The 11,554-nt window shown below is 48.9% G+C and overlaps 2 protein-coding genes across 7 annotated transcripts in view; both read left to right on the forward strand.

The window, feature by feature from the left end:
* The window catches only part of LOC136764158 (tripartite motif-containing protein 2), a 33,653-nt gene extending 25,179 nt beyond the window's left edge, over positions 1-8,474 (forward strand). For 4 of the 5 annotated variants that reach the window (XM_066717971.1, XM_066717968.1, XM_066717969.1 and 1 more), the window contains 8 exons: positions 574-754; positions 909-1,632; positions 3,351-3,454; positions 4,014-4,181; positions 4,351-4,531; positions 5,118-5,188; positions 5,374-5,514; positions 5,745-8,474. In XM_066717971.1, the coding sequence (XP_066574068.1) occupies positions 574-754; positions 909-1,632; positions 3,351-3,454; positions 4,014-4,181; positions 4,351-4,531; positions 5,118-5,188; positions 5,374-5,514; positions 5,745-5,897 (1,723 nt within the window). In that variant the 3' untranslated portion in view covers positions 5,898-8,474. The remainder of the gene's footprint in view (positions 1-573; positions 755-908; positions 1,633-3,350; positions 3,455-4,013; positions 4,182-4,350; positions 4,532-5,117; positions 5,189-5,373; positions 5,515-5,744) is intronic. The other variant, XM_066717972.1, reaches the window with a different exon arrangement.
* An 831-nt stretch (positions 8,475-9,305) lies between these two features.
* Positions 9,306-11,554, forward strand: part of mnd1 (meiotic nuclear divisions 1 homolog (S. cerevisiae)) — a 22,550-nt gene continuing 20,301 nt past the window's right edge. For both annotated transcript variants that reach the window (XM_066717973.1, XM_066717974.1), the window contains exons 1-3: positions 9,306-9,426; positions 9,956-10,021; positions 10,857-10,914. In XM_066717973.1, coding sequence (XP_066574070.1) covers positions 9,424-9,426; positions 9,956-10,021; positions 10,857-10,914 — 127 coding nt within the window. In that variant the 5' untranslated portion in view covers positions 9,306-9,423. The remainder of the gene's footprint in view (positions 9,427-9,955; positions 10,022-10,856; positions 10,915-11,554) is intronic.

The following is an 11,554-nucleotide window of genomic DNA, read 5'->3' on the forward strand; positions in this document are numbered from 1 at the left end:
CGGGCTTCAGCAAAGCAAGGCTGGCCAGTTCCTTTGCGTGTAATTACTTCACTTTCACAGTTCTGGCTGAATGGAGCGGTTAGTTTCCAAATGAATCAGAATGCTTTTGCATTGGCAGAGCAATGTCTCCAATGAGTCGCTTTCAAGAGCTTTGATCCGCATCCTGGTGAGAAACGTCACTGTCATCACTTTCACATAGCGCTCCAAACGGACTGAACCGACTCTCAATCTACTGTACATCAAACTGTGGCTGTGGAAACCCCCCAAGGTGTTGTGGAATTATTAAAGTTTATTTAAAATGCAATCCAACAAGCTGTACTTCATAATGAACAGGATTGGTGTACAGTGACTGTTTAAATTATTGTGATTAAAAGAGGAGAAAATGATTATCTGGATGAAATTATAACAATGATATGATCCTGCCAGATCACAGGACTTTGCAGACTGATGACCAAAGATGCAGTTACAATGAAGGCATTTTAAAGTGGAGATGTAAGACAGAGTATTGAGGTGGGAAGCAGGTTAGTGTGAAACCAATGACTGCCTCTGATCCTGGCCTCTGCTCTCGCCCAGGTTACCGCAGATTGACTCAGCCCTGCAGGTCCTGTCCGAGATCCTGCAGCAGCTGACTAACCAGAAGTCGTCCATCGAGGAGGACATCCACTCCGCCTTCGACGAGCTCCAGAAGACGCTCAACGTGCGCAAGAGCGTGCTGCTCATGGAGCTGGAGGTGACGTATGGACTCAAGCAGAAGGTAGGGAATGTCACCGGCTCTGTTTCAGGTCTGAACGTCCCTGTGCGCTGATTTGACAGATGGGGCTCCAGGGATGCAATGGCTCCCAGGCTGCCTTGACTGCAGTGCCGTGTGTCCAGAGGGCCTGAGCTCTGATTGACTGTGTCTCCTCCAGGTGCTGCAGGCCCAGCTGGACACTCTCCTGCAGGGCCAGGAGGGCATCAAGAGCAGCTGCAACTTCACGGAGCAGGCGCTCAGCCACGGCACGGAGGCCGAGGTGCTGCTGGTGAAGAAGCAGATGAACGAGCGGCTGGCGGAGCTGGCGGGCCAGGACCTGCCACTGCAGCCGGAGGAGAACGAGCAGCTGGACCTCCTGATCGAGACGGAGGGCCTGAAGAAGTCCATTCACAACCTGGGCACCATCGTCACCACCAACGCCGTGGCCTACGAGACTGTGGCCACCGGGGAAGGGCTGCGGCAGTGTGTGGTGGGCCAGCCCACCTCCGTCACCATCACCACCAAGGACAAGGACGGGGAGCTGTGCAAGACGGGCAGTGCCTTCCTGGCCGCTGAGGTCTGCACCCCCGAAGGCAGCGTAGCAGACGGGGAGATCCTGGACAACAAGAACGGAACCTACGAGTTCCTGTACACCGTGCAGAGAGAGGGCGACTTCACGCTGTCGCTGCGCCTCTATGACCAGCACATCAAGGGCAGCCCCTTCCGGCTGAAGGTGGTGAAGTCCACTGACCTGTCGCCCGCCTCCGAGGGCCTGAAGAAGCGGGTGAAGTCCCCCGGCAGCGGCCATGTCAAGCAGAAGGCGGTGAAGAGGCCAGCCAGCATGTACAGTACGGGCAAGAGGAAAGAGAACCCCATCGAGGACGACCTAATCTTTAGGATTGGTAAGGGAGCCTGCTGGGGTGTGCCGCTGTGGTCAGGCTTGTGCTTCACCAGTAAACATCTGCTGTCGTGCAAGACTAGAAATGTGTTTGTCACAAGGACCAAAGATACACAGCCTCAGCCCCCATCATGCACCTGTGGGTCAGACCACTGCGCTTTTGCATGTTCTGCTGTTAAAGGTTTTTATCTTTGTAGTTTTCATTGATGGTCATTCTGAATTCAATGCGTGTGCGAGGTCTGCTGTCTTTAAGCCACAGTAATGATATTGCAGCTCAAGCAGGCTGGCATCAGCATCGCTCTGTGCCCTAATTGATCCTCCATTGTACCATAGCTTATCCAATCCTGCAGGCATTGTATTAAGGCAGAATGAGGGAAGCCCAGGAATAATCCACTGGCCTTCAGTAAACTCTGCCGCAGTCTCCCACGATGGCTTCGCTCATGTGTGTAATGGCTGCTCTCTGACGGCACAGCATGGCTAGCTGGCTGTTTCCGGTTCAGCGGGTGGTGATGTGCAGCCACAGTCCCAGCAGCAGGCCGAGAGCATGCCGCCTGTCAGAGCCAGGGAAGAGGAGCTGCTGTGTCAGTGTCAGACGTGGAAAACTTCAATCTCTCTACGAATGCAGCATTCATTTTTAAGTCACAGTACAGTGCTGTCTTGGAGCCAGTTAGTTCATTTGAAGTTCTTATTTATAATTGATTCAAATGTGTGTAACGGAGAGCTATCATAATTGGTCTGTGGTTTCAATTGAGCCAAACACTCTGGGCTCAGGAGTCACAGCTGTCTTTCAGGAGGAAATTGTCAAAAAAAGCTGAATATTTTGCATTCTTTGCAAACGTGTTATAATGTAAACGCTATTGTGTGTCAATGAACACAGATTAGAATAAAACCTTGTGAATCTCGCAGTGGAGACACAGCAGACGTCTGAAATCATTTCATGTAATCCTCATGAAACAACGCATCTGCCATCGCTTAGAGAGCATATTTCCATTCTCCACATTGTTCACAATTGAATCCAAGTAACTGACACGCTGAAATTAGTCTGCATTCATCCCACAGTTCGGATGCGTCTTTTCTCATCTGTCAATCATTGTAGGGCAGTCATTACACATTTTGTGTTACATATTGTGGTGGCCATTCTTTGCATTTTTTAGCTTATACCATGAAGAACTTTCCTTTAATGAAGTGGAGGAGTAAAGTCTTTATTACAAGCTGGCAGGGGAGAGTGACTTTGGGGAAGTTCCTCTCTGATCAACAGGATGGTTGCAGATTTATAGATCAAATGACGTACAGTACTGCAGCTTATATCCAATCATGGACTTGCAGAGGAGTGTGGTATTGGGGTCGTGTCTCGTATGTCCTCCCGCCGTTGAAACAGATGCATCCCATTATCTTCAGTACATTTAAAACTTGTGCAATCTCATGGCTTTATCACAAAAAACATGTAACCGTGTGGCACTGATTTGTTATCAGCGCAATGTGATGCATCCGGCCTTAAGTTAAAAACAGGAACACCACAAGCAGACGTCGAGAGAGGAGATTTATCTTTCAGCTTTAGCTTGCAAAACCTTATCATGCTGACCAGCATAATGTGCTGACCCTTAACATGTTAACATAAATCATTTCAGTTTATATGAATCATTACATGGGCTTCTTCATACCACAAATACCCCAGTAGAGTATGTTCTGCCTTTACTTAATACTGGTGTCTTTGTGTTCTAGGTACCAAAGGAAGAAACAAAGGGGAATTCACGAACCTCCAGGGTGTGGCTGCGTCTACAGTCGGCAAGATTTTGATTGCAGACAGTAACAACCAGTGTGTTCAGGTGAGACCCTCTTTTCTGCTGACTGGGGTTCAGGTGAGACCCTCTTTTCTGCTGACTTGGTCACACAATCAGTTGTTCAACCCGTAAGTCACTCAGTCCTTTCTCTATGAAATCAAACATTCTGTCAAACTGTGTTTTTGCAACATTTTATTTCTTGTGTGTAGTTTAACAATCTTTTTGTCGTATACTTGCTCAATATGAAAGTGTATATTTTGATTTGGAGATCACGTGATCATCCTTGTACGTACTGTAGCTTTGTGTTAGTACAGTTTGTAACCTTTCTTATTCTGAGTGAGAAAGCTGTGTTTGAACTCATCAGATGAAACTAACCTGTTTTCTGCTGGAACGGTCAGAAGGTATTCATTAACATCACGGTATCAGCTGTCAGGAGTGGGGATTTGCAGGGTCCACGGTGAGCTCTTCCTGTCTGTGGGGACTCAGCTGGATTGAGACGCCCCACTCACCCCCAGTCAGCCAATTTAATTGCCTTGATACTTAACTCAGTGCATCACAAATGGCCGAGGCTCCAGAGTGCTGATGTTGTGTCCCTGTGTGGCAGATCTTCTCCAATGACGGGCAGTTCAAGAGCCGGTTCGGGGTGCGGGGGCGCTCTCCGGGGCAGCTGCAGCGCCCCACTGGTGTGGCCGTCCACCCCAACGGTGACATCATCATCGCCGACTACGACAACAAGTGGGTCAGCATCTTCTCCAGTGACGGCAAGTTCAAGGTGAGGTCACATGGAGAGCTGGTCAGAAGGCTTTTCAGATCATTAAATGGACGAAGCTTCATCCGTTTCATCTTTGATGCGATGCTTTATTTCAATGAATCTGGAACATCAAGTGACGGAGAGAGACAGACGTGCACACGTGATCACATGTCCTTGGGTTTCCCTACAGACGAAGATCGGCTCAGGGAAGCTGATGGGGCCCAAGGGCGTGTCGGTGGACAGGAATGGCCACGTCATCGTGGTGGACAACAAGGCTTGCTGCGTCTTCATCTTCCAGCCCAACGGCAAGCTGGTCACCAAGTTCGGGAACCGCGGGAACGGGGACCGGCAGTTTGCAGGTACACTCGATGGTAATACGTAAACCCCCTTTCTTGCCTCTTCTGCTCACCGCTGCATGGAGATCTGCGGATCGGTGCATGGCCAGAGTAGAGCGCATGTCTCCCCGGTACCCCCCGAGCAGCATGCAGGGGCTCCCGCGCATGTCCCCCACTCTGCGGCAGCACTGGTTGAACCCCCTCCCTCGTCTCCAGGGCGCTGGTGCCCTGTGTGTGTTCTGTATCGTTCATGCCCGTGATTCAATGTCTGTCTGTTGCCCGAAGGTGTGCTCGGTCTGAAATGTCACAGGATCCGGTGGTCTTAATGCAGACGTGCAGCAGACACAAGGACATGGAGATGACTGTACAGTGGGACAGTTTAATTTTACTACTGATGTAAAGATCGGTGTCTAATTCACTGCATTCCTACACAGTAATTCACCTTCAGTGTCAGCGGTCTCTCTAGAGCCAGTGCATTACATTGCAGACAGGGGGCGCTCCTCACTCCCATTCAGTCAGAGTAAGCGGCATCACACCTCAAGCCAAAGAAAAACCAGCAAACAAACAAGAGTAACAAATGAAAACATGCTTTATTCCAGTCATTGTGCTTCCTCCGTTTTAGGTCCCCACTTTGCAGCCGTGAACAATAACAATGAAATCATCGTTACTGATTTCCATAACCACTCTGTGAAGGTAAGATTGCGCCCGTCTGTGATTGATCTTCCCCTTCCTGTATGCGGAGGGGATTAGTAGCCATCCACCACCACAGCCATTATTTATATGATGGACCACAGGAATAAATAACAATACAAGATTGCAGAGAGCCCAGGCTTTCGAGTTCGATTTCGTCTTGATTTCCCTTGATTTTGTGCATGTAGGTTTTCAACCCAGAGGGGGAGTTCGTGCTGAAGTTTGGCTCCAACGGCGAGGGCAACGGCCAGTTCAACGCCCCCACCGGAGTGGCAGTCGACGTCAACGGCAACATCATTGTTGCTGACTGGGGCAACAGCCGGATACAGGTGAGAGGGGTGCTGGGCGGCCACTCGAACCCTGCGCCCACTGAGCAGCCTTTATAACAGCACAGCAGTGCCCCTGACCAGTGCTACTGGCACTGGGGCGAGGCTGTGGAGAGGTGTCTCGAACCCTCACCCAGCCCTGACCTATTTTAAGTAAAATATTTGTCAGTCATGTCAGTAGGCGTCTTCACTTGCACTGAATCTCTGACTGCTTGTCGTTGCCGCCCCTGCAGGTGTTTGATGGCAGTGGCTCATTCCTGTCCTACATCAACACGTCCGCCGACCCCCTGTACGGCCCCCAGGGCCTGGCACTGACCTCGGACGGCCACGTGGTGGTGGCGGACTCGGGGAACCACTGCTTCAAAGTGTATCGCTACCTGCAGTGACCGCCCGCCCCACCCCGGCCAGCAGCCCCGAGTGGGAGGGCCGGGAGCGCCTGCACATCAGTCTCCATCGCCCTGAGCTCCGGACAGGACAGCACCAGCAGCTCTTCATTGTGTGGCCTCATGTCTGATCCTCCCTCACTGACTCCCTGAGAACAGCACATTTCCCCTGGTGGCCTCTGCGGTCCACGCTGGTCCACACTGGTCCATTCTGTCCATTCGTTCATTGGGCATTGGAGGAGTGCGAGGTGCATTGCGTGCCAAGAACCAAACCTGAACTTGTAAAGCATACTAACGCCATGTCTGAGTCAACACAACCTTATAGTTTGAGTAAAAGCTACTACAGCAGCTGTCCTCCTGAGCTTCTGAATGTCCTTCTGCTCATGTAATGCAAGGCTTTTTCTTTTCTATTCTGGTTCTGCAGAAAAGGCAATGCTGAATGCCTGATGTTGTTCTATTGCTAATGATTTAATAGACAGTCACTCCCTGTACATGTCTGTCATCTGACCAGACATGTTAAATCCTAACATTTTCTGTGGAACTGACAACAAAATGAATAATGCAGAAACCTTAAAGTAGCAATGAATGGCTATTCTGTACAGAGAGTGTATAACTCATTGGGTGAGGGAAGGGAAAGTGTGGCAGCTTTTGAATTTAAGAATTTAAGATAATTAAAGGCAATATTTGTCTCCAATATTTTGTCCACAAATCTGGATCAGATTGCCAGGCAAAGTAATACATTTTTGAGCTATTATGCTTTGACGAGTATCTTGTAATGTGTCCGATAACAAAATGTCCTTTATCTACTCATGTGAGCTTTGCAGATGTAGACACTGTTTATCTTTTAAAACTAAAGTTCTAAGAGTAGGAGAACAAACTTAACTTTCTGACTTTCTAGGACAGTTTATTTTGGTCTTTTCTTCCGGGTCAGGGGAAGGAAGCTGTTGTGCGTGTGTAGTAATACTGGCGTCTCCATCCCTCAGAGCAGCACTAGTCCCTGAACCCCGCACTCTCAGGGCTGGCTGGGTAACTTAAGAGCATGAACTCATCCCGTAACACTGGAAATACTATTTCTATTGGCATGCATGCAGTACTGTCTTAATGAAAACACGTTTGCAAGTGTACATTGTCTCAAACATGTTCTGGTATTTATTTTGTGTGTGCGTGTGCGTCTAAGGGAATTGTACAGCACTGTGGAGGTGCACACTGACGCACACTTGTCTAAATGCTGATTGCTGTGAACGCTATCTGGAGAGGATATCTGCAATGTGCAATGCTCTTCTGGAACGAGGTCTATTGCATTGGTGCACCTTAGGAGAGTAACTGGAGGCTGACGATGCTGAAGTAACCCCTGCTCGATATATATTGATTGCTGTTATATTGCGTGTCCTGATGGATTTACAATCAAGGTGCATTTTGTTTCCTAAATAAGTCGGCACTTCACTGTTTTGTTGGTCGAATCCATTGTTCTCACAGTCCTTATCCACCATGATCACTGATTGTACACTCACTGACTAACAAGGTCAATTCATTTGGTGCTTTTCACACGCGTTCTCCCAGTCCTTTAACCGACTCCATGTTCAGCCCCAGTTGTAGCGCAGGCCCCTGGGTCTGAATTGCCTGTTAAGCACTTTTGAATTAAGATGCATTATTACACCTGTTAGTCCCTTTCTGTGGAGTCCGGGGCTTCGCCTGGAATAGACTCGTGGAATAGTACCTGCTGGGATACTGAGCTCTGCTGGGAGACAGGCTTCCAGCCCTGTGTGAATACAGTGGTTTTGTAAGACAAATACTGACAAAGTGTGTGCTTTTGATACGATCCGTGTGAAATCTAAATCATGGCAATACATGCGGGTCACAGTTTACGCTTGATTTGTCTTGCCTGAAGGGTTGAATATAAAGTATGTAACTTCCAGTCCTCGTGTGTTTGACGAGGGACTGTCTGCTTTTCTCTAACACTAGACTACTGCAAGTATAATGTCAATATCAATAAACTAAACTAGGTCTGAATACAGTCATTGCTATATTGGTCTGTGACATGTTTTTCCTTTTTTGATATTCCTATTTATTTCTTCATTTCCATTTTCTACGTTTGTGATGCCAAAATGGAAGACTAAGTGCCCATAGTAGATTTGTTTTTATTTAATTTATTTATGTATGATAAAGGCAATGTTATTGTAACGTGGGAACTTTTTATATAGAGATTTCAAATTTGTGATGCATCAATTTAGCCGTGCTGTAAATTTTGGGTTTGTCTGTAAAGAATAAGTGTGTATAGAACAGCGATTTGGAGTAAAGAGAAGGCAGGCTGTGGCGAATGTAAGCACTGGGTAATGTGGGGCAGAACCACGGCCTTGCGACTGCTTTTGGATCATCTATTAATTGGTTAATTACCTGCCGTGAATCTCTCCCTCACAGTACACACACACATAGACGTAGGAATATATCCCAAACCCGTAACACGCTTGCAGTGGGTGTAAACATGTCTGCTGTTTGATTTTAAACATTCCGTCATCGCAGTTAATTTAATCCTGTTGTGCACACCACAAAAATAAATAAATTGCATTCTTCTAAAATCAAGACCTGGCTCAGTGTGTGATTGTTGAGTCTGATGCTATTCTCCTGTCTCCTATCTTTGTGACAGGCTGCATTACAGTGCTGTGCACTAATCCCTTCAGTGCAGACACTAAAAAGTGTCAAAAGTGTAGAGTTGAGAACAAGGGCAGTAATGTTCAGACTGTACAATGCACTAGTTAGAGCTCATCTGTATACTGTGGACAGTTCTGGGCTCCACACTTCAAGAAAGATATCGCTGCTCTAGAGGCAGTTCAGAGGAGAGCAACCAGACTTATTCCAGGTCTGAAGGGAAAGTCCGACTGAGAGACTGAGGACCTGAACCTTTTCACCCTGGAACAGAGGAGACTACGTGGGGACTTGATCCAAGTCTTCAAAATCATGAAAGGCATCGACCACATCAAACCAGAGGAGCTTTTCCAGATCAGCAGGGACACACGCACCCGGGGACACAAATGGAAATTGGGCTTCAAGGCATTCAAGACAGAAAACAGGAGACACTTCTTCACACAGAGAGGCGTCACAATCTGAACAAACTCCCCAGCGATGTGGCTGAAGAGACAATTTGGGAACATTCAGAAACAGACTGGATAGGATCTGTTTTTAATGGACACCAAACGAGCACAATGGGGCGAATGACCTTCTCTCGTTTGTAAACTTTCTTATGCTCTTATGTTGATTTTATTAATATTCAGATAGAAATGGTCGTGATCCTGTGCTGATATTCAGTGTTTGGCCACCAGGGCGCGCTGTGGTTGAATTGTGGCCATAGATGTACATGTTCGACAGCCGCTGTGTACACTGGTTGGTTCCAATCTATCTATCTCTTGTATATCGATGGTTGCGGCCACAGACTTCCGCCGCGGGAAACTCAACTGTCCCGGATGTGGATAGCGGGGAGCCGGAGGACTGAGGAGCCTGTCGTCCCGTCTCCGTTTCACACTCCGTATGCACGATGGTGAGTGGTCGCTGCAGACGGGAATGCGACAGTCAAGAGGTTTATATCGGATTCAAATGTTTTCATGTTGATTTGCGATGTTTTGTGGAGTCATAACACTCTGTAAACATTGGTCGCGCAGCGGTCCGCAGATCTGCGCGGCTCCTCCAATGAGAGCGGAGGGATCCTGCAGATTTGCGCACAACAGCGGACATCTGCGCTGTCTGTGTAGCGCCAGATAATAAACACCTGAGTATTGGTTTTAAATATTCATGTCCGAAAACTTTATTGTTCTTTGTAATTCAAAATTGCCTTTCTTGGGTTCTGTAAAACATGAATTAGATAGTCTACTATAATATCTAAATAGGTAGTAATGCTGAAGTAAAGTAGCGATGTCTCGGTTAAATTGAAGAAGGTGCGAAAGCATCAGAAACAATTCACGGCGAATAACCCGTTTAAAAGTTAACTGATGTTGAAGCGGTGGCTGCTCTCCGCCTGAGTAAGTGTTGAGTAAGTGTTGAGTAAGTGTTGTAACGTGTCCTGTCCGCAGTCGAAGAAGAAAGGGCTGAGTCTGGAGGAGAAGCGCACCCGCATGATGGAGATCTTCTTTGAGACGGTGAGAGAGAGTGCAGCATGAATGTGTTTATAATGAAGCCCCTGGAGTCCTCCAACTGGGTTACCACACGGTGTCCGGTGTGTTGAGTAAGCGCCCCTCACCGCTTCACCACGTGGTGTCCGCTGTGTTGAGTAAGCGCCCCTCACCGCTTCACCACACGGTGTCCGCTGTGTTGAGTAAGCGCCCCTCACCGCTTCACCACACGGTGTCCGCTGTGTTGAGTAAGCGCCCCTCACCGCTTCACCACACGGTGTCCGCTGTGTTGAGTAAGCGCCCCTCACCGCTTCACCACGTGGTGTCCGCTGTGTTGAGTAAGCGCCCCTCACCGCTTCACCACGTGGTGTCCGCTGTGTTGAGTAAGCGCCCCTCACCGCTTCACCACGTGGTGTCCGCTGTGTTGAGTAAGCGCCCCTCACCGCTTCACCACACGGTGTCCGCTGTGTTGAGTAAGCGCCCCTCACCGCTTCACCACGTGGTGTCCGCTGTGTTGAGTAAGCGCCCCTCACCGCTTCACCACGTGGTGTCCGCTGTGTTGAGTAAGCGCCCCTCACCGCTTCACCACACGGTGTCCGCTGTGTTGAGTAAGCGCCCCTCACCGCTTCACCACACGGTGTCCGCTGTGTTGAGTAAGCGCCCCTCACCGCTTCACCACAAGGTGTCCGCTGTGTTGAGTAAGCGCCCCTCACCGCTTCACCACACGGTGTCCGCTGTGTTGAGTAAGCGCCCCTCACCGCTTCACCACACGGTGTCCGCTGTGTTGACCTGATGTCCGTCTCTGTTGCTAGTTGATTGTTGATGACTTATCCCTAAAGCACGGTCTCTTGTCCTCCTGCAGAAAGATGTGTTTCAGCTGAAGGACATCGAGAAGATCGCCCCAAAGACGAAGGGAATAAGTAGGTTCTCCTCCAGTGAGATGTTCAGGCTGTGTCAGCGCAGGGGAGAACCCCTAAGAACTCCGTTCGGGACGGGTGTGATGATTTCGGTTCGCACTCGTGGTTCAGCACAACCGTATCCGTTCAGAAAGCAGTCAGATCAATATTCTCTTTCCTCTAGAAAAAGTGTAAAGATTTGTAGTTTCCTCCTTCAGAGCTTGTCTTCTTGTCAGTAATGTCGGTGCCTTGCATGAGAAGGGCACCCGGGTGTGTGTGTGTGTTAACCCCAGTCTGGGGGTGTGTGTGCGTGTGCATGTGCGTGTTAACCCCAGTCTGGGGGGGTGTGTGTGTGTGTGTTAACCCCACTCTGGGTGTGTGTGTGTCTGTGTCTGTGTTCTGTGTGTGTGTGTGTGTGTGTTTTAACCCCAGTATGTGTGTGTGTGTGTGTGTGTCAACCCCAGTCGGGGTTTGTGTGTGTGTGTGTGTGTGTTAACCCCAGTCTGGGGGAGTGTATGTATGTGTGTGTGTGTGTTAACCCCAGTCTGGGTGTGTGTGTGTGTGTTATCCCCAGTCTGTGTGTGTGTGTGTGTGTGTGTTATCCCCAGTCTGGGGGAGTGTGTGTGTGTGTTAACCCCAGTCTGGGTGTGTGTAAGCACGTGCG

This window comes from Amia ocellicauda, chromosome 12 (assembly GCF_036373705.1).
Source record: "Amia ocellicauda isolate fAmiCal2 chromosome 12, fAmiCal2.hap1, whole genome shotgun sequence".
Classification (NCBI taxonomy): Eukaryota; Metazoa; Chordata; class Actinopteri; order Amiiformes; family Amiidae; genus Amia; species Amia ocellicauda.